Source organism: Alligator mississippiensis, chromosome 8, assembly GCF_030867095.1.
Source record: "Alligator mississippiensis isolate rAllMis1 chromosome 8, rAllMis1, whole genome shotgun sequence".
NCBI lineage: Eukaryota > Metazoa > Chordata > Crocodylia > Alligatoridae > Alligator > Alligator mississippiensis.
In genome coordinates this window covers 59,868,821-59,893,102 of record NC_081831.1, presented here as the reverse complement: position 1 = coordinate 59,893,102, position 24,282 = coordinate 59,868,821, and the positions used below count along the sequence as shown (strand labels likewise).

General features: G+C 46.4%; 1 protein-coding gene across 8 annotated transcripts; it reads left to right on the top strand.

Moving 5' to 3' along the window:
* Positions 1-1,549: 1,549 nt before the first annotated feature.
* Positions 1,550-23,297, top strand: RAB41 (RAB41, member RAS oncogene family). Of its 8 annotated transcripts, none has more exons than XR_009463975.1 (8): positions 1,553-1,742; positions 3,244-3,302; positions 5,304-5,357; positions 12,783-12,891; positions 13,151-13,262; positions 16,012-16,105; positions 16,622-16,715; positions 19,189-19,255. XR_009463975.1 is itself a non-coding variant. In XM_006265305.4 (8 exons), the coding sequence occupies exons 1-8, from the start codon at positions 1,664-1,666 to the stop codon at positions 20,717-20,719; spliced, it is 636 nt and encodes a 211-aa protein (XP_006265367.1). In that variant the 5' UTR covers positions 1,553-1,663; the 3' UTR covers positions 20,720-23,297. The 8 variants fall into 8 exon arrangements, 7 of the variants coding, with proteins under 7 accessions (XP_019343438.1, XP_019343436.1, XP_006265367.1 ...); XM_006265305.4 differs by lacking the exons at positions 12,783-12,891; positions 16,622-16,715 and adding exons at positions 7,667-7,772; positions 20,655-23,297; XM_019487895.2 differs by lacking the exon at positions 16,622-16,715 and adding an exon at positions 20,655-23,297 and having other exon boundaries at positions 1,556-1,742; positions 12,786-12,891.
* Positions 23,298-24,282: the final 985 nt, after the last annotated feature.

Sequence of the window (24,282 nt, the reverse complement as noted above, 5' to 3'; positions counted from 1 at the left end):
GGAGCCAGCACCACTTCTCTTGGAAGTTGCTTCCAGATCCTAGCTGCCCTGACAGTGAAGTAATGCATCCTGATGTCTAGCCTAAATCTACCCTCTGCCAGCTTGTGGCCATTATTTCTTGTCAATCCTAGTAGCGCTCGGGGGAACAGGGACTCCCCCAGTGCCTGCTGGTCCCCTCTGACTAGTTTGTAAATAGACACTAGATCCCCCCTCAGGCTTCTCTTGTGGAGGCTGAACAGGTTCAGGTCCCTTAGCCTCTCCTCGTAGGGCCTGCCCTGCTGCCCCCTGATCATGCAGGTGGCCTCCTCTGTACCCTCTCAATGTTGTCCACATCCCTCCTGAAGTGCGGCGCCCAGAACTGGATGCAGTACTCCAACTGCGGCCTGACCAGTGCCGCGTAGAGGGGGAGGATCACCTCCTTGGCCCTGCTTGAGATGCACCTATGGATGCAGGACAAGGTATGGTTGGCCTTCCTGACTACATCCCCACACTGTTGGCCCATGTTCATTTTGGCCTCAATAATGACTCCAAGATCCTTCTCTGCCTCTGCACTGATGAGAAGGGAGTTCCCCAGCCTGTAGGTGTGCTGCTGGTTCTTCTCCCCCAGGTGCAGCACCTTGCACTTGTCAGTGTTGAAACCCATCCTGGTCTCATCCGCCCACCCCTGTAACCTGTCTAGGTCTGATTGCAGCCTATTCCTCCCTTCTAGTGTGCCCGCTTCTCCCCACATCTTAGTGTCGTCTGCGAATTTAAACAGAGTGCTTTTTACCCCCTCGTCCAAGCTGCTGACGAAGATGTTGAACACTGCGGGCCCGAGGACTGAGCCCTGGGGGACCCCACTGCCCACATCCCTCCAGGTCGAAAATGACCCATCCACCACCACTCTCTGAGTGTGGGCCTCCAGCCAGTTAGTGACCCATTTGACTGTGTAGGTGTCGACGCCACAGTCCCCTAGTTTTCTAATGAGAATGTGGTGAGAGACAGTGTCGAAGGCCTCCCTAAAGTCCAGAAAGACTACATCCACTGCTACCCCTGCGTCTAAAGATTTTGTGACCTGGTCATAGAAGGCCACCAGGTTGGTCTGACAGGACCTGCCTCTAATGAAGCCATGTTGGTTGCCGCTAAGCATAATCGCCCCTGCTGGTCCCTCGCGGACATGCGCCAGGATAACTCTCTCAAATAGCTTCCCCGGGACCGAGGTAAAACTCACTGGCCTGTAGTTTCCTGGGTCCTCCTTCCTCCCTTTTTTGAAAATGGGAACCACACTGGCCCTTTTCCAGTCCTCCAGCACCATGCCAGAGCACCATGAGTGCTCGTAAAGCACCCTGCCTGCCTCAGTTTCCTCATCTGTAGAATGGGCACAATAGACCTCATGTCCACTGCTGAAAACCCCCGTAAGAGCCGGGCATCTGCCCGGCGGGGGTGGGGGGCCTCGATGACGTCACACGTGGACCAACCCTGACGTCACCGCAAACTACCGGGGGAGGAGTGCGGGCCACAACGTCATCCCGCCGCCAGCGGTGACGCGATGGCGTTACGCTCGAGGCGTGGGGCGTTACGGAAGTGACGTCGGTGGTGGGCGGGAACGTCGCGCTGCGAGAGAGCGAGCGAGGCCGCGTCCCCTTGTCGCCGCCCGGCCGCGCCGCCGCCGCGCTCCTTCGCCATGTCCGGCCCCGGCAGCGGCGGCGAGTTCGGCAACCCGCTGCGCAAGTTCAAGCTGGTCTTCCTGGGCGAGCAGAGCGGTCAGCGCCGGGCCGGGATCGGGGTCGGGGTCGGGGTCGGGCGGGGGGACCCGGGACAGCAGAGCAACCCGCCCCGCCCCGCCCCTGCAGCGCCTTGCCGGCCGCTGCGCTCCCCAGGCGCCTTCCTTTTCCCCGTCAGCGCCTCGGAGCACTTGGGGCTTCGCCCGCCCCGGGGATCGGCCCTTCGCAGCGCGGCCCCGAGCGGGTGTCGCCGGCCGAGGCCTGGCGCCGTCACGTGGCCTCCCCTGTGGCTGCCGCCTCAATCCCCGTCGGACTCGCACACAAAACACCTGCGTCTGGCGGGGCGGGGAGTGGATGGCGACAGAGAGACTGGCTCTGCTCAGGGGCCTCTTCCCCCGTTCCCCTGGGATGGCCTCGGTCAGGGCTGTGCCCCTCGATCCTGATGCCCCTTTCCTCTGGGAGTGTGTGTAAGCCCTTTTGCACCTGGCTCTGCTCTGAGCTTCCACCGCACCGGGTGGCAGCAGATATCGCATTTGAATGACAGCTGGGGAGGAAGGACCTCCTTGTGGTCATTTTAAACTTGCTGCCCTGCTTTCAGACCCTTTACAGCTGATGGTTTCTGCAGCATATGAGAGATGTGGAGCCCTGGCTGAGATACCCACCGGTCTCCCGCCCCCTTGTTCTATTCTTTCTCCTATGCAGCGCCTTACATTCATAGACTCAGAGATTTGGGGGTCGGAAGGGACCTCAACAGATCATTAAGGCCGACCTCCTGCCTCGGCAGGAAAGAGCGCTGGGGTCAAGTGACCCCAGCCAGATGCCGATCCAACCTTCTCTTAAAGACTCCCAAGGTAGGGGAGAGCACCACCTCCCTTGGAAGGCCATTCCAAATTTTGGCCACCCTTACTGTGGAGAAGTTTTTCATGGGAAAAACATTAGGGAAAAGCTGCCTGGGAGCTCTTGTAATTACTGACAAAGCCTTTCTAAAAATTCTTTTTGTGCTGCCTTTTTGTTGATGGCAGTCAGTTACTGCCAGGCTGAGGCCAGTGTTTCCTTGAAATCTTTCATTAGTATCCATGGTTGTCTTTACAGACCAGAATGAAAACCCTTTGTGTTCTGTGCGTGTTCAGCCCTGTGCAGAATGAGCCCCTTACCACAATAAGGGGTCTTATGCACCATAACAATACTGTTAGTTAATAACTTAGGTGGATTTGGTGTTTTTGCCTCGGATGAGCAAAACTGATGCATCTTAGGTGTCATTTATACCATAAATATAACCAAGTGAAGGACACTGTTATGTTAGGTCCACGTAGTATTAAAAGCCTTTGCCAAGTTGTGACCAGGATCTTTATCAAGTCTTTACATTGGAAACAGACTGATCTTGCCAGATGAAGGACACAACTGGGAAAATAACTGTAGGATTAGAAGCTTTATTGCCTAGATGAATTATGCTCTGGGACAGGCACTGTGCAGGGTCATGGTACCACTTGTTGCTTTGCTGCCACTAGGAAGTGATAGCATGTGTGTTTTCCTTTTGCAGTTGGAAAGACATCCCTGATCACCAGGTTTATGTATGACAGTTTTGACAACACTTATCAGGTGAGTGGGATCCTGGCGAACATTGGTCTTTACCAAAATTCTTCATTTGACAAGACTTCTCTCATGAAATGTCAGCTGGGCACATTTTACCCCCTACCTTTCATGAGATGTTGGCTCAACACCATTTAAGAGTCTGTGATATACTTTCAAATTGACAAGTAGATTGGCATGATGGAGATTGGGTAACTAGTGGGAGGCAGGAGGATTGCAGCTGTTGTGGCAGGATCTATCTTTGCAGTGGAATTTTCAGTACCTGTAAATTGGGGGGGCAGTTATATCGGGCGGAGGGCCGCTTACTGTTTTGGCAAGCCATCTAGGGCCACATGACAGGCAGCTAGGGGCAGATATATATTAATTTTGTACATTTTTTAGGGGCCCCGCGGGCTAGATAGAATAGCCTGGCAGGCCGCATCCAGCCTGTGTGCCACGTTTTGCCCGCCCCTGCTGTAAATGAAGCAATATTAAATTAAATCAACCCAAAGACCCGGGTTTTGTAATGGGCAAGATGTAAGATAAGAGCCTGGATGATAGGACTCCATGTGTAGCTGGAAAGGGAAGGCCAGGTCATGGAGGTCATGCATAGGGGGGTGGAAGTGGGAGGATAGTGTTTGGATAGTGTTGGAGTGATGTTGTAACCATGATGGGCCAGGAAAAATGTGAGAGGTAAGGAATTCTGTGGTAGGCATATAGATAAAGTTTTGGATACCAGTACACTTCCTCCTCCATAATTCATCTTGTCTATCTCTTTCCCAACTGTACAGTTGGTCCAATAAAAAAATACCACCTGGATGTAAGGATCTTGAGGACAGACTGAAGTTGCCACTGGGTTAAGGACCCAAGTAATAGTGAAGAAGAGAACACTCAGGGTGACTGAGAGGATGGTTGGAAGAGAGCTCAAGTGGATGAAGGAAAAAAGAATAAGAATTGTTTTTAGTCCAAGGTGCCTGGTTAAAACTGTCAAAATGTTAGTTTTGGCAGAAGGATGGGCCCAGAGTGGAGAGGTAGAGCTGTAAATTGATAGTATAATGATAGTTGAAGTTGTTTGGATAACAACTCTCATACAGTAAGAGAGTGTAGGAAGGAAGAGGTCCTTTGAGACCCCAACAGAAAGCTGGGTGGTGGGAGGTATGAGGATCTGCCTAATGAAAATAAAAGGAATAATAAGAGAGAGTCTTAGAACTGGGACAGTACAAAAAGCATAGGGAAGCCAAGACATCAAGAAGGATTTTCCCTACAAAGGCACTAGGGTTGTCTGTAGCAAAATCTGTCTAAAACCCAGTGGTTACAACTTGTTGAGTCATAACTAGTCTTCACAGCCTTCTTCTGGATAAAGGAACCTACTTAGGATAAGTGTCTAGGAAATATTAACAGATCTTTTACCTGACCAAATCAGTCTCTGAATGTCCCCGTATGCAAGGGACTTTATACAGTGGCTGTACCTGGGGGAGAGCTGTATGGAAGGAAGGAATGTTACAAAGCAAGCTGCCTGGGAAATAGTGCTTCTAACCTGCACTATAGAGGGAATTGTAGTCTTAGCTTAGAGCACTTGTTTGTACATTACCAGGCAAGCCAGGGACTTTGCTGCCAAACTTAAGTGTGATTCAGCTTATAGCCATCCACAATTGGCATCCAACTCCTCAGTCATATTAACAATCTTTTCTTTGGCCTTGGAGTTATTTCTGCATAAGGAGCCTTTTTTTCTCTACAAGTCACTCTGGCAAGATGCTTTAATTTTGGACGAGGAAGTGCTTATGTCATGGTGAAAATGTTGGAACCAAAAGGAGTGTGATGGCATTTTGATGGTGAAGCCTGCAAAGTGATGCAGGTGGGGTTGGTAATGTTGGCTTGATTTTTTCCCCAGTAATTGAATTGATGGAAAATGTAGCTCAACAATTTCAGTTGTAAGTGTATGAAGGTTCTTTGTCATTGGAAATCATAGATTCCTAAACGGGGATTAGAAGTATAATTGCAGGTTACTAAGTTGTTTTTTCTCCTTTTCAGGCAACCATTGGCATTGATTTCCTGTCAAAAACCATGTATCTAGAAGACCGCACGGTGAGTGAGGAATTGGTGCAAGTAACCTGGCACCTGCAGTTACAGGAGCAGCATTTGCCCAAGTATCAGCTCTGTGCCTGTATTATTTGTCTTACGATGGCTGTTTCTTCAGACCCACGACAGTTTTTAATGGGAATTCCCCGACATGGTCATGCTGGGTTGTGTAGAATCCAGTTTCTTGCAGTGCTCGATCAAACCACTGGTCCAGTCTCCTGTCAAAAGCTGTTCATGCAAAATTGGGACAAGCTAACTAATCCATATCCTTGGGGAAAGGGCTAGCTTCTTTATGCATCATAGGTATAACTCTTGTCAGTAGTTGCTGTTCTGCCTCTGGAACTGATCTAAGTGGTTCTGCTCTGGGAAGTTGTTCAAGATTTTCACAGGTAACAAAGCCGCTCCTTTTCAGGGTAGGTATCTTTATCTGTAATTGGTGTAATACTAATCTATCATACTAGCATCACTCCAGTGTACATCTGAATAGAGACAGTCAAGGAAGGAAAGCCTTGGTGATGCAATACAGTTAAGTGTTGGCCTAGAAAGGGGCCCAGGTCTCATTTCATGCTTCTTCCTAGTATCTGTTTTTTGGCTGTGCTTCATGTGGATGCTTAAGAGTGGGTAAGCAGGATGGAACTCCCTTTGGGGCTTGCCCCTGCTGCTCCTCAGTAGTGCAGTGCATTGCTAAACTTATTGGTTTATGCAGCACTGGTACAGGTGCCTCTGATTATTCTCAGCCCAGTGGACCTGGTGTGACCTCAAAGTGAGATGGCTGAGAATTGAAACCCTCCTTTGTCCTCCTGCATGAAGGAGTAAGTGCATATATCTGTCTTGACTATACCAACTGTCATGCTCTCATTTGTTATACTAGCAGCAGTAGGAGAGAATAGCTAACAGGCATATGTAACTGTGCTGGGCCTACTTCTGGAGGCAAGTTGGAATAACTGCAAGTTAAAATTTGACCAGTCAATACAGTTTGCGGCACCAAGACCTTTAGAACAATGGGTTTTTTTGTTTGTAGGGTGAGCCTTAACTCTTGTGGCTGTGGAAGACTCTGTACTACACACACAATCAGCAAATCAGAACCTGACCTGTTCTGAGGTCCATTTTGGTAGAGAAGGAAAGGCCCAGGTGTCTTTCCCTGACATGAGCTGTACTCTTAGCCTTCTCAGCCATGTAAATGGGCAACTGGAGGCCCAGAAAGCCTATTAAGTAGGGACAGAGATCCTGAATGTAGATGAGACTGTGAAGGAGAAATGTCTGCACTCGGGCTGAAATACCTGGCTGTGTTTGCCATACCTCTTCTTAACAGGCCTTGGAAAATCTGGTACCAGCTATAGCTGAGCCAAGGCTCTGACTGTTATGCTTGGAGCGAACCATGACATGGCTTTGCTTGCAGATTGATCTGCCATATAGTTTCCTGGTCTTTTTTATTTTCCCTTCAGGCTGCCCTTGGGCCAGGTCTATGACCTGTAAATTGGCTTGCCTGTACCTGCCAGTAGAAAAAATAAAACTGTCTGGAGGGGCTGATGCCTGCACTTATCATTCACAGAACTAACTGTGTAGTGCAGTGTGTAACTGGTTGCTTGCTGGGAGATACAGCAACAAGTGAAATGGAGTTTTGAGGAACCCTGTTTGCCCATCCCTTTAATGAGTGCCTGTCACTGGGAGACAAGGCTGCATGTCACAGCTATGATCACAGGCTGGGATACTGGAGGATACTTTCTTCCCCTGCTTCAGTACTTTTCCCCAAGAGGCTGGATTCAAGTGTAAGATAAGCCCGTTTGGAGGTGTTTATTCTCCTAGCTTGTTACCAGATACCTTCATTGGTATTTGGGCTGGGGGCTCGAATATCATGCTTTGGCACTTTGTAGCAGGCTCCATACTGAATTAGTCTGTAGCAGGTTGCACTAATGCTGAAATATTAGGTGTGACCTCATGCAGCTGTATGTGGGCAGCAGCAGGTATTGTTCTCTATCTCAGCCTGGAGCCCCGACTTGTTAGGATGCAGTGAAGTAGATAGGTGTATGTGGTTAGAAGAGCTGTGTATGTTTGAGACAGAACAGGCTTATATGGAGGTGGAAGGCGAGGCTTGCTGTTGTGTTGGGCTAGACTTCCTGCAAGGCTGGGATAGAGGGGGACCTTTTGGCTTTTTCACATTTTTTGTTCCATTTTAAACTTTTGCATTGATATTTATTTATTTATTTATTTTGCTTTGCAAATTTTATTTTTTTTTTTCTAATTTCACTTGGGTTTTGGTTTTGTTCTGTTTCTATTTTCCCATTCCCTTTCCTCCATGCTCTTCCATTTCCCAGATCAGGCTGCAGCTGTGGGACACAGCCGGCCAGGAGAGGTTCCGCAGCCTCATTCCCAGCTACATCCGTGATTCTGCCGTTGCTGTCATTGTCTTTGACATTACAAGTACGTACAGAGCCTGACCCCCAGCAGGGGCCCTCCTTCAAACAAGTACCCTTTAACTGTGTAAGACATAGCTAAGCTTTTGGCAATGTCTAGCTTCCAAGAGAGCTTGAATAGACTTGCAGCTAGAGGCCTGCAGATATTTTGTGGTTGAAGCTGCTGTCACTGGGGAGTGGTAGCCCAAGTCTCTTTATTTATCTCCGTCTAGGCTGTGTGGGGAATTCCTAATGCCTTCCTCCTCAGAACTCAAACCTTAAAGGGGATTTGCAAAGGATGGATAGAAGAGTGAATTGACTTATACCCTCTTCTTTTTCTGTGGTATAAATAAACTTGTTTCCTCTTCTGCTTCATTTTATATTAGAAATATAGGTTTTCTGTGTGCTGGACATTTAAAGAGCTAGTAGGAATAATGACAGATACTCAGGTGGTTAGCGGTGCACCTATATATCGGTCCATATCTTATCAGCACTAATAAAAGGAAAATTGACATTAGTGGCGATCAGCTTTTTTTGGCCAATGTGGCTGATGTTACCAATAGAAGCCACATGCATGCGTGAAGCCACAGCATGCACACAGCCAGGAATGCAGCTCAGCAGCATGGAGAGCAGCATTTGGTGAGTCTGTGGTGAGGAAGGAGCATGGGGGAGGGAAGAGGTGTGGGTGGGGACAGATCTAGGCCCTCACAGTGAGGGAGGGAGGGAGTGGGGTTGGGCCAGGGAAGGCACTACCCAGCTGGGGCAGGATGGGGTGTGGGGCAGAGCTGCGGGCAGCTTGCCCAGGGGAGCAGGGAGTGGCTTCTGCTGCTGTGCGCACTCCTGGGGCAGACATGGGGGGGGCATGTGCACCCCGGATTTGCACATGGGGCTGGGGGCTGCACTGGTCTGTTCCTGGTGAGGGGGTTGAGCCAGGGCTGCACTTGCAGTGGCGCTGGGGGTGGGGTGAGTGTCTGGCTACAGGGTGTCTATGGTGAATTTTGGGGTGACCATAGCCCCCTTCCCAGCACCAGTACTGCATGCCCTGCCCCTGCCTGCCCTGAGCACAGCCCTAGCCTAGCCCCCTCCCCCGCCAGGAAAAGGCCAGCTCAGCCCCTGGCCCCGAGCCTGCAGTGGCCAGCCTGTCCTTGCCCCATCTAAAAATCTGGGGGACACAGGCCCCTGCCTGCCTCCTATGGGGGTGTGCCCAGTGGTGGGAGCTGCCCCTCCATCCCGCACCCTGCCTCGCCCTAGGTGTGCAGCACCTGCCTCAGCCCCAATCCCTACCTCACCATGGGGGCCTCGATTCCCCCCCCCCCCCGAGACTTACTAGCCAGATGCTCTCCAAGCTGCCGGGCTGCATATTGGCAATCGGATTGGTATCAGCTTATATGGCTGGTTAATCGGCCATTGATATCGGCAAGAAAAATCTTTATTGGTGCACCCCTACAGGTGGTAAAACCTGACTGGGGTGGGGGGGGGGTAGAAAAGTAACTTTTTCACGTTCTTTAAAACTGTGTGATACCTGCTTGCTTACAATAAGAGAAAAGACTAATTTATAACTTGTCTGAGCATTCAGGAGTTAAGCTCACAATTTATACCTGAGTTGCTCAGACATCCACTTTGGTGAAAAGGAAGAACAAGACTTTCATATTACAGTTTTTATTTCTAAGGAATAAGAAATTTGAGGTGAAAATGGTGATTGTTCAGATGGTCTCTATCATTCAAAACTTAGGCCTTGTCTGCGTAGCAGTTCTTGACAATAAGCTAAGATATTAATTTGCTCTAGTCATACCACTTATTTTGATATTGGTACTTCTATTACCTATAGCAGTGGTTCTCAACCTTTTTTGTACCAGGACTCATTTGTAAACATCAGTGGCCAACCCTGACCCAGTGCACCTCACTCCTGACCCACTGCTCCCAGCTCCACAGTGTGTGGTGTGGGAGGGTGTGTGAGGAGGAAGGGTGCCCCCAGGCAGACTGGAACTCAGCCTGCAAGGAAAAAGCCACAGTTTCCCACATTTTTCTCCTTTAAAGGAGAATCCATTTTTGAAGTCTGTTGATCTATTTTAAAGTTGGTTCGCAACCCTTTCATATATTCTTGTGACCCTTGGGTTGAGAAATGCTGATCTATAGGGTAGCCAAAAGAGTAGAATAAATGTCCACACAGAAGGGTTATACAGATAGTACAATGCCATGTTGAAAAAGCCAAATAAAAACTAAGCAGTGGAATTTTTCTTTTGCATGTTATTTTTTAAATTGGAGGGGGTGGTACAATGTTCTGAGAATCTGGGCCAGTGGAAAGTTAATACGTATCCTTTTATTTGATTACACCTCTGAGTTTCTAGTGGTTAAACGGCCTTCAAAGGCCCAAGCATGCCCTGCTTTGGAATGTGTATCTAAGGCTCCATTCACCATGCATAGCTTTTGGAGGATTTTTAGTATAGTGGGGAATATATACTGGAAACAGGTGTATCTGTGTTTGAGTGACAGAGTGCACAGTCTGTAGTGGCACTTTTCTTCTCTGCACCCTTCCAGGGATGAGTACTTTCAGGGGCAAAACATGCTATTCAGCTTGTTCTTTGCACATGGGAATTGCATGCGGACTCTGAGCCATACCTGTCTGGCCTTGGGATAAAAGATTACCCTTGCACAGCCCCTGATCACAATGGAAGGTGAGTGGTGGTGGTGAAGGCCATATATCTGTTTATCTGTCTTTCCCACACGCACACACATATAGAACATAAGTATATTTTCATTACACCCTAGTGTCACCTTCAGTTGATCCGGTCACCTTAGACCATCTTTGGTAAGTCAAGGGTGACAGCTGGATTTTGTGGATCTTTATGTTCAAGCAGATCAATTTCCTCCATAACAGGACTTCCTTCTGAAGTCTTAGCCTGCTTTAGCACACTACAGTAAAATTGTGTGTACCACAGTCTACAGTGGGTGAGAGCAAGGCCTGAACAAGGATCTTTTCTTCTGGAGCAAGAAGGAGGATTTTTGACAACACCTTTTAGAAAAGTGTCCTACCTGGGTTTTTGTGGTACTTCCTCTGCCCAGAAGTGGCTGAGCATCAGGTTTCACTTTTGGAAACTAATACAGTATTGCAACTCAATTTTTTCCTCTTTTATCAGGATTGGTTTGTTTTTTTTTTTGATGTGGTTGAGCACCCTTGGCTCAGTATTGGTGTATTTTTATACTTGCCCAGACTTGCAATGTCTGGAAAATGCTTTCCTGTTAGTTCAGTGGTTACCATTTTTTATAAGCAGTGATGATACTTCAGTAGAACAGGATCTCTGCAGTACCAGCCCGTGCCTTCTGCTTTCTATTCAATGGTGCACTCTTTTGGTATACTTTTGAGTCAGAGGCTGGAGTTTGGAGCAGTTTAAACACCTTTTTTGGTTAGGCATTTATAGTGAATGGGAGTTGGTTAGCAGCTGCTCCTTGTGGTCCACCATAGAGACTCATTGTGAAGATAGGGTGTAGGAGCTCAAGGTTGTTGTTAGAAACCTGCAGCACCAGCACTATTGTTGTGTGTAGTGAAGGGCCAAGGATTCACTTTTTTGGATTTTCTTTGGCATTGTGGGGAACTGACCATGCTAGCAAAAAACATAAAAGGGGAGAACACTTCATCTGAGAGCTAATCACTTCAAGTTAGACCTGGGTTCCTCAAGCCATAGGACCAAGTGGATTCTAATACTGGTACTGTGTTAGTCTGAATTTGCTTATGGCAGGATGTTTAAAGGGAAGTGTTCTGCTAAAACATCTACTTAAGAACAAGTCTCTTTCCTAAAAACAAATGACCAATCTGCCCTGGGACTTCTTTTGTAAATTGTAGCTGGTGTAGCTACCACATTGATAGGTGTTTCAGCCGGAGAAAACCATTGTCCCATATTGCTGAATTGTCCATGTAGCCTTTGTGAGCCTACACAACCTGATCAGCTAATCTAATTGCAGCCTTTCCAGGAGTATCTTCCCTCACAGAGAATGGGATTGCTGGTAATGCCAGTATTAGCATTTTCTTCCCTTCAGCCTATTTAACAGTGCTCATGCTGCAAAGAACTAATTGGCAGCTCTTGTGAGGGGAAACAGGCAGTTGGGTGTGAAGCTACTGAATGCTCTTATCCAGCACTGGCTACTGTAATACCTGGATGCCTTGTTTTATGACTGCCATTTCATACCAATAGGTATTGGTCTGTCAGGCATAATGACTTGGTTCTTTGACATCTACCAAAGAACCTCCTGGGGTTGCAAGGGAGGGGAAAGTACCTTGATATGTTCTGGTGTCTCTGGCTTCCTTCCTACTTGGGGTGTTCTGAAAGAGTAAGTATGGCTTCTCTGTTAGAGACTGAGCTACCCTCCTCTTACCCAGGAATTGATGCTTGTTTCTGTCTTTCATGCCTTCTAGGAAGAGAGCATCAAATGCCTCCTGTAAGCTAGAGTTCACAGCAGGTGCTTTTGTCCTTGCTGAAACCTCTTGACCAAGTTGATGACTGGCTTCATCTTGCACAAATGCTCCAATTGTCCTTTTGTGGGTGTTTGATGCTGAGGAGAATTTGGATGCCATTTCACTAACTTGTCCATTCACTGAGAATGAACATGACTTGCATAGAGGGCTCCATTCTGAGATTCTGTCTCTCTAGGCTAGGGGTGTTGTGGAAGCAGCATACACAGCCCTGGGAGGGGGAAGGCCAACTGTGGCTTGCTTTTGCTACCTCTGAGTGTTAAACAGCACTGGCTACCGTGGGTGGTCACCACAATGCAGAGCTCATTGGAGTGAGGGACCTATGCAGGGCTTCCAGGAAGATTGGGGGTGGGGTGGGGAATTAAAAGGAGTCTGCCTACTGTCTGGGGAAAACTGAGGAGCTAGTTTCACTGCTTTGTGGGTATATGGGGGCTGGTTGGTGAGGCCAGGCTTCAGTCCTCAGGCTGAGCTGTGATCGGTTCATTTTGGCAAATAGCCTTTTCTCTAAAGGACAGTTTCCTCCTTTTTTTTTCTTTCTCTTGCTCTCTGCTCTCCCTGGCCTGGTACCAGCAGGTTCGGCTGCAGCTTTGGGACACAGCAGGTCAGGAGCGGTTCCGCAGCCTCATTCCCAGCTACATCCGCGACTCCACCATTGCTGTGGTAGTCTATGACATTACAAGTGAGTGATGCTTTGGTGTCTTGTGTTTGAAATACTGCGCTTGAGAGGGGCTATTACATAGTAGCTGTGAGTATTTATAGAAAGATAGTTAACATTAGAAACAATTAGATCTGTTCCCTTTTTTATTCAGTGTTGGGGATGTGCCAGAGTATGTGGGCACAGCCGTGCTAGCTTTATTATAGTCTTTTCTGGAAGCTTCATTCCGTGTATGTGAAAGAAGTTTGTCCTCCTCATGGTTTATCTTCTCTTTTGCCCCCAGACCTGAACTCCTTCCAGCAAACCTCCAAGTGGATTGATGATGTTCGAACAGAGAGAGGAAGTGATGTCATCATCATGTTGGTGGGGAATAAAACTGACCTGGCAGACAAGAGGTAATGGAGGGGTATTGGTGACCTCCCCAGTCTGACCAACAGGTGCTGGGAAACTGGCTGGCTGGCCTTTTAAAAGGATCTGTAATTGCAAGCAGCTTATAAAGGCTCAGCTAGCCTACAGTGTTTGGCTGAAATTCCCATTGTACTTGGCATTTAATTTCAGCATTTATAACGTAAACTTCTTCGGTGAATAATTTTTACAGACTACAATAGTCTTCCTTTAATGCAACAATGTTCTGTCTTTCCTTTCACAGTTTGGTGCCAAGTACTGTACTGTTTTGAGAGGCAAGGACTTTAAAAAACAAAAAAGTAGCCTTGCCTAAGTCAGGAAATTATTCATTCTAGTGTCCAGTGCAGATAACTAGATTCTTGTTGTATGCAAGCACCCATGATTGGCACCAGACATAAGGACATTTTATAACAAATCTGCCTCAAAACATCATTCCCCCTGTATTAAATGAGCACAGAACATTTTAGTGTTGTGGCAGCTCTCAGCAGAAGCAGAGCAAGTCAGACTCAGCTGTCCAAAATGAGGTGGTGAAAAACTAGACTCGGATGTGATTGGGCTTAATCTGAAATACTACTGGCAAGTTAAGGCATTTTGGTTTTTGAAGATTATTTTAAACCTGGGGGCGTTGTTTCAACATCTGAAAGAGGAGCTTTCCAGATAACCAGAGATTTGTAATTGTGATTTTTTTTTTTTAATATCACATTAGTGTCCTTAATCTCAGATAAACAAAGCTAATATGATATAGATTTATTGTGTAGTGTAATGAACATTACATGTTTTTAGAGAGACTTGATTAATTATTTCAAAGTGCATTGAGATTTGAATGGCACCTGCATACCACAATGGTGGCTGTACACATAATGTAGATGGATGCAAATGGCTGATGCGTCTGTTTCATGGTGTGTAACCTCACCAACAGTTGCACTTTGCTAGTCTGCACCATACTCTTCAAACTCCTCAGCACGAACTTATTTGAAAAAACTCCAATTAAAAACACTACCTTTAATATATCAAACCTGCTACAAATTAGACCTTATTAAAATGAAGCTATTTTGGGGGTTTTGGTGTAAAACTTCTCACATGTTTGAAGTGGGAAAACACTTGGACCTTGCAGAGCTGAATACAGTTTTGCAAAACTAAAACCCTCTGCCTCAGGCTGTGCACAATGCACTTTTGTTTGACGGGTAACCTTCGAGCTGTGAGCTTTGTAAAACAGAAGAACTTATTCAACTACATTTCTTGCTCTAGCCTCTGACGGTTCAGTTAAACGGCCTGAATTTGCTGTCTCTTCACTCTGTTTTATGCTATCATTGGCCATAACAAAATGTCTTGACTATTCAACTGTCAGGTACTTCTAATATTTTTAATGTTTTTTTGTTTTATCGTTACATGAAGCATAGCAATCTCTATGGAATATACAGTGTATATTCTCTCCATTCCTTTTCTTTCTGGTGTTTCCTGACTGGCCACCTAACATTATAATCAGACATTTTGACTATGTATGTTGCTGCCAGGAGGCCTCTGTTTACCTTTACCAGTTCCCTTCTACTAGGGTGAATATCCCATGCTGTTTTCAGCTTTCATAGGTGCCCTATGAAAAGAGCATGCAGTTTCGTTAAATCATCTGGCAGTAAGTAAACTGAGGCAAGGCTACTACTTGACATGCCACCTTAGGACTTTACATTGGCAATGTGTACAGTTAGCCTTCCTTTAATTATGTTAGATCAATTTCAGTATTGACTTTATTGATGGCATTCCTAGCCACTGTAAATAGCTTTGTACTACACTTTCCAGGAACACTAGACATACTTCTTAGCTAGGTAGAGCTTCAGAAATCGGGTGGTGGGGGTGGTAATAAGTGTATATCAGATGGTCTGGGATGAGGAATCTGGCTGACGAGGATTCAAATCAGTCTTGCCCTGAAATCGCACAATGAAGATGGGTAGACAAGTTCTAAGAATTATTTTCTTCCTACAATAACACCAGCTAAGTAGTTACTGTCACATGTACTTCCCAGGAGTGGGAAATAACTCTGGCCTCTTGTTTAGGAGCAGTCAGGCAAGCTGACTTCAGATCTTGGGGTTTCCTAACTTTTATCAAGCAGCTCTTAGAAGGTGCCATTCTTATGCCTCTCCAGCACTGGGAAATCCTGTGGAAGCCTCTCCAGTATTCCTGATGGGACAGGAGTGGAAGACACTCCGTGTGGGGCAGCTTATGCCTCTTCGTACACCAAAATGAAATATAGAGACTTCACTCTGCTTGCAAAGTTCCTGTAATAGGGGTGCATGCAATATCAGGAATTCTCAGCCAGTTAAACTAGATGGTGCAAAAGATTTGGGGGGGGGGCTGAGCTAGCAAATACTACATGATGTGAACTCTAGAAAGTCAAGAGCCTTTAATGTACACTAGCTCAAATCCCATGCTTTGAAATTCTAGTGTGGACAAAGTTCTAGTGTCAGTTTTGAGCCTGGCCTGTTGGGTGGGACTTGAAAAACCCCTTAGGAAATCACTAGCCCTTTGGGAAGAGCGGTCTGCCAAGCTGTAGTTTCAGACATTTTTGGAGATTGGAACCATTTATTTACTTCATCTTATTTTGAATGGCCTATGTGTTTTCCTTCCTGGTGAATGCTCTTTTAGTTGCTGGGTGGTTTTCTTGCGGTTTTTTTCTGCCATTTTCCGTCTAGTTTTTTTTCCTTTATTTTGGTTTTTCTTTTCTGTGATTTGTTCTCATTGCTGTAGACAGGTTTCTGTAGAGGAGGGCGAGAGAAAAGCCCAAGAACTGAATGTGATGTATGTTGAAACCAGTGCTAAAGCAGGATATAATATGAAACAGGTATGTACAGGATATTGGTCAGAGATGCTCTTGCAGGTGCTTGGCTTGCAAACAACAGCATATTATTTGCTGCTGAATTTCTGTCCCTGCTGGAGCTTTTCTGTGACCTTTCTGTCATCTTAAGGAGTTTCTTTCTGTAGTTTTGGGGAACCTGCTTCTTTACATAGCTGCACACCATTCCAGTTTGGTGCAGCTTAAAGGGGCCCTTTTTCCCACTGTGAGGATGTTGTGAATGAGACCTGAATGTCCCTACTTATCCATATGGATTATGACTACCATTATATTTCCTGAGCTGCTCATATGAGGTTGTTTCTTTCTTAGATGGAGTGTACAGAGGAAGCTGATGGTGGGAGGGTCTTAAAGATTCAGAGGCTGTGGGGTTTCCTTTTGTGGATTGTGTTCTGTTCCATGACATAGCAAAAGAGGGCACCTCCAGTGAAGTGCTACTGCTGTTAATGCCCATCTTCTCTTTTCCCCTTTCTGTCTTCTCTTCTCCCTTTGTCTGTACTTATCCAGGCAAATCACCACAGAAGAAGGTGAGCAGAGAGCCAAAGAACTGAATGTGATGTTTATCGAGACCAGTGCAAAGACTGGCTACAATGTGAAACAGGTAGATCAGCATTGTGTGCAAACCTTATGATTTTCAATGCTCTGCTGCTGTGTGGGGAGATGAGCTGCTGTTTGGGCTTTGCTATGTTAAATATTCAGGCCCTGTTTCTGCTTCTGCCTCTTTGCTTCTGATCCTTTAAGTTCTCTCTGTGTGGCCTCTGGATGTCCATTAATTAAAGGAGACTTTGTTTCCTGCTGAGCTAAGGAGAAAATGCTAATGGGCACCATTAAGGTTAAACCTAAAATTGAATGTACCCCAAAACAGTTTCTAATCTGAGGGAAAAACATCTAAAAGTGTGGTGAGGGATAGGAACAGTGGTACTCCTTCACTGTGCCCTGCTAAACACAATAGTGTGTGCTCTCTGCGTGGGATAGCAGTTTAGCAGTTAGAGTACACTCTTACTAGAGTGCGCTCTTACCAGGCAGTGCTGGTTGTACACAATGACATGTCAAGTGCATGACAGAACTTAATAAATAAGGCTGCTATGTTCCCCTGAGATCCATGCAATTCTCTTCCATAGTCATATTTTCCCGGGCAGTGATTGTTTCTGCAGGGATGGAATTCAACCTGGCTCCATGTTTACATGTAAATGCAGCAGCAATATCCTTGCTGTCAGGAAAGCTCTCATTTATGACGTGCACTGTTAACAGTGTGCTGCAAAGAAGCTGGATAGAGTGGACCTCCCTTTAGATTTGGTGACTTTTCAAACAGTAATTTTGTTTTCTCCTTTAGCTATATCACTGTCTGCTAGTTAAACTATGGGGTCTTGACCTGCTTTTAGTTGTACTGCTTTACTTGCCTAGCACAAATTTGTCATACATGAGTTGTGCTTCTCTGCTGCTGCCTGTTCAAGTCCTGCTTTGTTCATCCTAGGATCACTTGCCCTCTTGCATTGAGGGTGTATTCATAATTAGAAAAAAGACTCAGGAAAAAAGCTGTCAGCACCACATTAGGAGGATCACTCAGCTAACTTCTGAAGTACCATAAGAACTGACTGGATTTCCAGCCACCGTTCTCCTGGCCACTTGTGGCCTCCATAACCATAACATCCAAGCACAAGGTTAGGTCCCCTCATCCAAGCACAAGGTAGGGTCTCAGGGTCCCCTCCCACTGGGTTCAGTCCAAGCACAAGGTAGTGACAGCTTAAAAGCTCAGGCTGCTTGCGGATGTTAACCTCCCCTCCCTTCCCCCCCCCCCCCCCAAAAAAAAAACAAAACAAAAAACAACAAAAAACAAAGCCATGCCTTACCAGAAGAAGTAGCGTGGTACTTTGACCCAATTTTACAGCATCTATATAGATCAGGTGCTCCAGTGGGCTTTTTTGGTGTTTTTAAGTTAAAATTTATTTTATCTAATAGCTGATCAAAGCCCCTTTTAAGTGCCCAACCTGTACAGACTTCGGGCAAGCTGGGTTCAGCTAAAGTGCTGCTTTTTCTGGGCGTACACTGGACTTGGTCCAGGAATGCGCTGAGTTTAAAGTATAAAGTGCTGTTTTTGGTTTTTGTTTTGTTTTAACATCTGCAAGCAGCCTCAGAGTTCCTTATCCCACCTTTCAATGCAACAAGATTATTCCTCTGATTCAGCCCTTCCCTCAAAGAGGTTGCCATTGTTGCTGGGATCTTGGTGATGTGATGGTCATGCTTCTGGTGGGCTTTAGATCATTTTCCTTACTTATGGTTAGGTGCTCTTGCTTACCTTCTCCTTTTAGCTTGGTAGCGTGATCCATGTGAGAGTCAGTGTTCCCTTATCTGGTTCAAACTCCGTGTGTGGCAGGCTGTGCACAGGGGGGCACTGCTGTGTTGATGTCGGCACGAGGAGCTCTGAACAGTGATTGGGAAAAAGAGCAAAAACACGTATCCTGCACTTTTTGCAGGGGGTATTGAGAAACAAGCTTCCTGGATTTTTCTTCTTATCTACATTCAAAGTCCAGAGAAGCTAAATGCAGCATGTTCAAGTTGGGATTTCCACTCCTGTTTCACTATTTTAGAGGTAGTTTTTACCATAAAGGCTAGATCTCTAGATCAGGCTGCAACAGACCTTAAATTAGGTTAATGGTAGCTGTGACTTTAGTTAAAGGTACTAGACAGTGCCATGTGACACTGAGAAGGTAAGAAAGAACTTTTTGCCAAGTGGCTCTTAACTACTTGTGTGTGCTGTTATGTAGTAGAGTATGCAGAGCAGTGCTATGGTACAGTTAAAGAAATAGCATTTAGAATAAAATTGTGCTGCAGATGCACGCTTTATAGATACTGGGTAGACTCTTAAATGCAAGTCCAATCTTATGAAATTTAATGGTAAAGTCCTTGGGGATAAGGTTTGCACAGTGTCTTTAATTCACTGCATAGCTAGCCAAATGCCCATGTAAACCTCTTACAAAACCTTGGTTTTTCATCAGCAGCTGTAGAGAGAAATGTGGGGCTTAATCATTAATTACTTCTGACAAAATGTCAGTTCACATGTTGCTGCCTTCCAGCTTTTCCGCCGTGTGGCTGCTGCCTTACCTGGGATGGACAGCACACCTGAAAAGAGCAAAGAAGACAGTATCCTTGCCTGCTACTTGGTAACTTTCTCTCTCTTAGTGTGATGTTCTCCTGCATGTATAAATTGAGCATCTGTAGCCAGGTCTCTTGGCCATGTGTGGCACTGTAGTGTTTATTTGTAACTTGGTGTGATATTTCAGAACAACATGGTCTGTTTCCCTTCTTTGCTTTGTCTGAGGCTGTCCCACGTATACAACAGATACCTAGAGACTGGCCTGTTCCCCATAAAGTTCTTGGTGAACTTTGTCCCCTAGTGTTATTGTGTGCTGTCTGCTTCACAAGCATACCTTTCCTGCTCAGGCAGAGGGGCTGAGATTCTCTGGAATTATAAGAAAGGGAATTGCCAAGTGGGTCTGAATTAGAGCCCATTAGCCTCAGATTGTAAATGACTGGTTTGAACAAAGAGGTGGGAGCAGAGTCATGGTTTGTTTTGCAGACAACTAGCTATGTAGTCACCTTACTCCTAGTTGTGGCTGGTGACTCCCTGCGCAAACACATCTGGTAACAGAGCATGAGGTAGACTGGAAGCAAACTGTCCCCAGGAAGTATGTACATTAGGGTGACTATCAAGCAGTGCTTGATAGTAACAAAACTAGATTAAATTTATAGTAAAAATGTCTAGATTAGCTACAGCATGCTATCAACTTAAGCGCTGGCTGCACTAGGTGGGGAGTTTGTGGTATGCTGGACAAGGCCTGTATAGCAACAGCACAGGATGGCAGTCATAAGATTTGTGGCTGCTGCTTCAGTATCACTTCCCTGCTTTGACTATTGTAGAGTTGGCAGCTCTCTGCTAGCTCCACCAACTACTACCTTTTGATTCTGGAAACTTCTTTAAAATACCTTAATCCTCATGAGGCTTGCCTTGAAGCCTGTACCAAGCCACCTAAGTAGCTGTAGTTGGTGCTATCCTTAAAAGCACAAGTCCCCAGCCCTGGGCTTGTTTGCTTCAGGCAGTTTCTCAGCCTTTTTAGGCTCAAGGCACCCCTTGGAAAATGCCAGCTCTTAGTTTTTACTTTTTTTTATGAAAGAAAAAAATAATAGAAAATACAGAAAAAATAATAGAACAATTATTTTGTTGCAGAGAACTCAGAAAGACCACAACGGGGCAGAATATTTATAACACTATGGATTCCTATTTGAAATCTCTGGGCTTATCATATGAATGTGAATCATGCGTGCACACATAACAGTACTAATATTACACGGCAGCCTGCATCACCCTTGAAAGGATCTCAAGGCGCACCCCAGGGTGCCACAGCACTGTTCTTGAGAATCATTGGCCTAAGGTCTGCAAGACCCCACTGTTCTAGAGAGGCTGGAGATTTATAATAGTTTACCCATTTCATGTTTGCTGCTTCCACTATTCCAGATGGTTTCCTTAATTCAACTTCTCCAGTGATCGACATCAAACTAGAGAAGCCTCCTGAGCAGCCAGTAACAGAGAGTAGCTGCTCCTGCTAAAGTGCCCATTATGTAGCAGCACTTTCCCCAATTGGCCAGTCTCACTGAAGAGCATCACTTCTCATTGGCTAGGCAAACCAACTTTCTGTGGGCTGAAAAAATCTACTAAGCGAGCGAACTCCCTGTTTGCTGGTGGGGAGCAGCCCTGGCCGCCCCTCTTACTGCATGGTACGAGCCCCGAACTCAGAATGAGTGTCCTGTCCTTCTTTAGTTGTTGCACTTTGGCACCGTGGTGCCCTTTACTCTGTTCCCCACCTTGGGCCTATCTGCTCAGATGTATCTTCCTCCTGCAAATGCAACGGGGAAAGCTGTCAAGTTAGGGAAAACAAAAATACAGCTGGGGGTGGGCTCTCCACCTTTCTAATTGCCTTGCATCTCAGCCGGTTTCCCTTCCACTCCAGTAATGTTTTTTTTCCATCCAGCTTCCCTACTTCCTTTTTAGAAGCTGCTCCTTTAAAACTAGTCACAACTGGACTTGGCCTTGCCTGTTTTGACAGTGGGGGGTGATCTGTTTCCATGCCTTGCTTCCTGAAGGATGCACACATTAACAACTCCGATTTCTTTCTCCCCCTCCAGTGGATGGTCTCATCTAACTCCTGCTCCCTCATCCTTGCAGTTTGTGAGAAGAAACTTCTCTGCCTTGCTGTTCCACCCATTGGTGTGAGTGTAAGCATGGGGCACTCCTCTCCCAAACCGTGCCAGCACAAGCCATTTATCTTGCTGCTGCCTTTGCCCTTTAGGTGGGAAGAATTCCCTGAGATTGCCACGTTGGGGCAGATTCTTCACCTGTCCTCTCCCTGGAGAATGTTAGTGCTCAGTGAATGCTGCCAGTTGGATGTGGAAGAGGAAGGTAGGCTGGTTTGGTGCAGTATGAAATCTCTTGGGGGAGCTGGGTCCAGTCTGTTTTTGACAATCTGGGCTCTATTTGCTGATGGCAGGTAAAGATAGAGTTGCCTAGAATTCATCACAGAAGCGTCAGAATTTGGATGGGGAGTCCCAGGGCCATTCTCCTCTTTTGCTTTTCTGTCCTTTCTGTTTTCTCCTCCTCCTTCCATCTGCAGACAGACTGGGGAACTGCTCTTGTGGAACATGCACATGCTCTTCTCTTTATTAGGCAGACTAGGATACAAGCTTCACAGTTGGAAGGAAGTGGGGGGTGGAAATGGAGCTTGTACTGCACAGGTGGCTCAGTACCAGTGGTACCAGACCATATGCTAGAAGCATTGCTAGGCTCTTCATGGGATTGAATGCAAGAGATTAACTTTATTCTTGATTATTCAGCCTGTTGTCCATGGAATGGGATGCGTCTCCCCTCTGCCTGCCTTCTGTCTTTAGTGGGGAACCTCCCTGCCCCTCTGTGTAATGTAGATGATGCTGGGCCATAACATTGTGGGAGCAGTAGAATATGAGAGTTCACTTCAGAAAGGTGGAAAGTAGGATTGGAGCACGCTGCTGTTAATTGAGAGGAGGCCTTGCTGTCTGGTTGCTTCTGTGTCACATGCTAGACTTTAGGGTACATGTCCCTTTTCCAGCTGTCTTAAAGGGGATTTTATAAGTGACCTGTCTCTCTCCGTATCCACAGCTCTGCAGTGCTGAGTTCTGTCCATTGGCAGGAGGAGGAAAAAAAGAGTGAGATAGTAGTAGAGTCCTCTTAGACCCCGTAGTTGTCCATGTGGCCTGTGCAATGTTAGCAGAGTAGATCTTGAGGGAAGGGGAGCGACTGTACTGGAATGGGTGGGGGCAGGGTACTATAGCATGAGGCAGGTTAAATGAATTCCCCCTACCACCACCTTTGAATGCCTTCTTGGTCACTGACCTGGCTCTCTGCACTTTGGAACCTGCTGGCCTGTGCCTGGTGAGGGAGGGACTGGTACTCTTTGCATGACCTAACCTTAACCCTGGCCACCCTGGAATTCCCGGGAGTGGGAGCTTTCAGCTAATGACACTGGGGCTGCTTCTGTCTAGGCTAGGTGGACTTGATGAGTGCAACACCTGCCAGGCTTTCACCTCTTAGTCACTAAAGTAGTGAATCTTGGGCAGCATTTGTCCCGTCCTCTCCACGTAAGCTGACCTGCAGGGGGAAGCTGGGATGTTATGTTGTTTCTCCTTCTTATTCTGGAGTGTCCCCCTTTCTTACCAAAACCTCAAATGACCTAGTCCAAGCCCATTGACCCTAACGCCTGTGTGAAGTCCTGTTCCATTGTGTGTATGTACTCCCTGTTGTGTGGGAATTGCTGATGTTTTGTCAGTGTGTCTATGTCTGCAGTAGAACAGGTTTCTCTGTCCCCTTCTCACAGCCAGATAGGCCCTGCCTCTGCTGTCATATTGTTCTCAAGTCACTGGCCCTTTTTTTGTGGGTGGGGGTGGGGGGGTAAGCAGGAGAATAAGTAAGGGGAGGGGAAATCTAATGAAATTAAATAGTTCACCTTCCACTGTCTTCTCTATGGATGTGTATAATATTGAGTGTGTGTCTCTGGCCCTGCTGTCTCCTAGCTGTTAGCCAAGTAAGTGTGACTATTATGAAAATCTACCGTCTGACCACAGCCGTGTATCACACTAAATAAAATTATTTCACCAACATCATCTCTGTGATTCTTTACGGAATGAGGGGTTTGCTGTACCTGTTTCTCTTGTTTTTTACAGGATGAGAGATCTGCTGTACCTGTTTCCCTTGCTCCCAGCTCCCTTGCTACCTTCAGGAGCCACAGCAAGTTTATTTGTGGAAGAAAGACATTTTCTGTCCCTTCCACCTAGACACCAGGGAGAAGCCCCTCTCATTTCTGGACTTGTCATGTCCAGTAATGTACTCAGTTAAGCCTATTCTGAAAAATCTGATCATGCCTTAATGAAATCAATGTCTATACAAAGAAGGAAATGGAGTGGTTCTGGCTCCAGGCACTGTCCCTGAGCTCCTTGCTGCCACATATAGCTTTCCCCCTGGCCTGCTCCGGCACCATGTGCCAGCCTGGGCCCTGTACTGCTGGCTCTGACCCTGGGCACCAATACAGGCCTCACGCTCACGCCTGCCCACCCCCCCCACTTGCTGCTACTCACTGCTTCTTGCCACCAGTTCTCCTTCCTCCCTGCCAAAACTTGCTGATTCCACTGAGTGTTATAGCGAAACTGGCTGAGCGCTCAGTGGAATTGGGTATGAATTTTAAATGAGCGATATAGCAAAATAGTGCTAACCAGAACTGTTAAGTGGGGGTTGCCTGTAGTTGCATTACTTCAATGAGTTTAGAAAAAATCATGGTTTTTTTTTATCCCACTTGTGAGCAGAAAGTATCGTGTTCTCTATGGATGAGGAAGTATAGTTTTGAAGGAGAATTGACGTCCGCTTAAACACATGGTAGATCAGAAGTAGAGTTGGGAGTAGGACGACGTCACAGCTATTCTGCCTTACTCTGACCAGTATTCCTACTTTAGAAGGGAACTTGTGTCCAAATGGAAAGGGACAGTACAATGAGGGACAGAAGTGCTGTTTGCAGGTTGCTGCTCTCAGTATGAGAGACATGCTGTGAAGTAGGTTAGCTAACTGCTGCCACCACCCCCTCTTCCCACAG

Excerpts from the sequence above, each read along its gene's own strand:
- RAB41 (XM_019487889.2), top strand. The coding sequence starts at position 1,664 with ATGTCCGGCCCCGGCAGCGGCGGCGAGTTCGGCAACCCGCTGCGCAAG. Across the intron at positions 1,743-3,243 it reads CTTCCTGGGCGAGCAGAGCG|TTGGAAAGACATCCCTGATC; the intron begins GTCAGCGCCGGG and ends TTCCTTTTGCAG. Across the intron at positions 3,303-5,303 it reads GTTTTGACAACACTTATCAG|GCAACCATTGGCATTGATTT; the intron begins GTGAGTGGGATC and ends TCTCCTTTTCAG.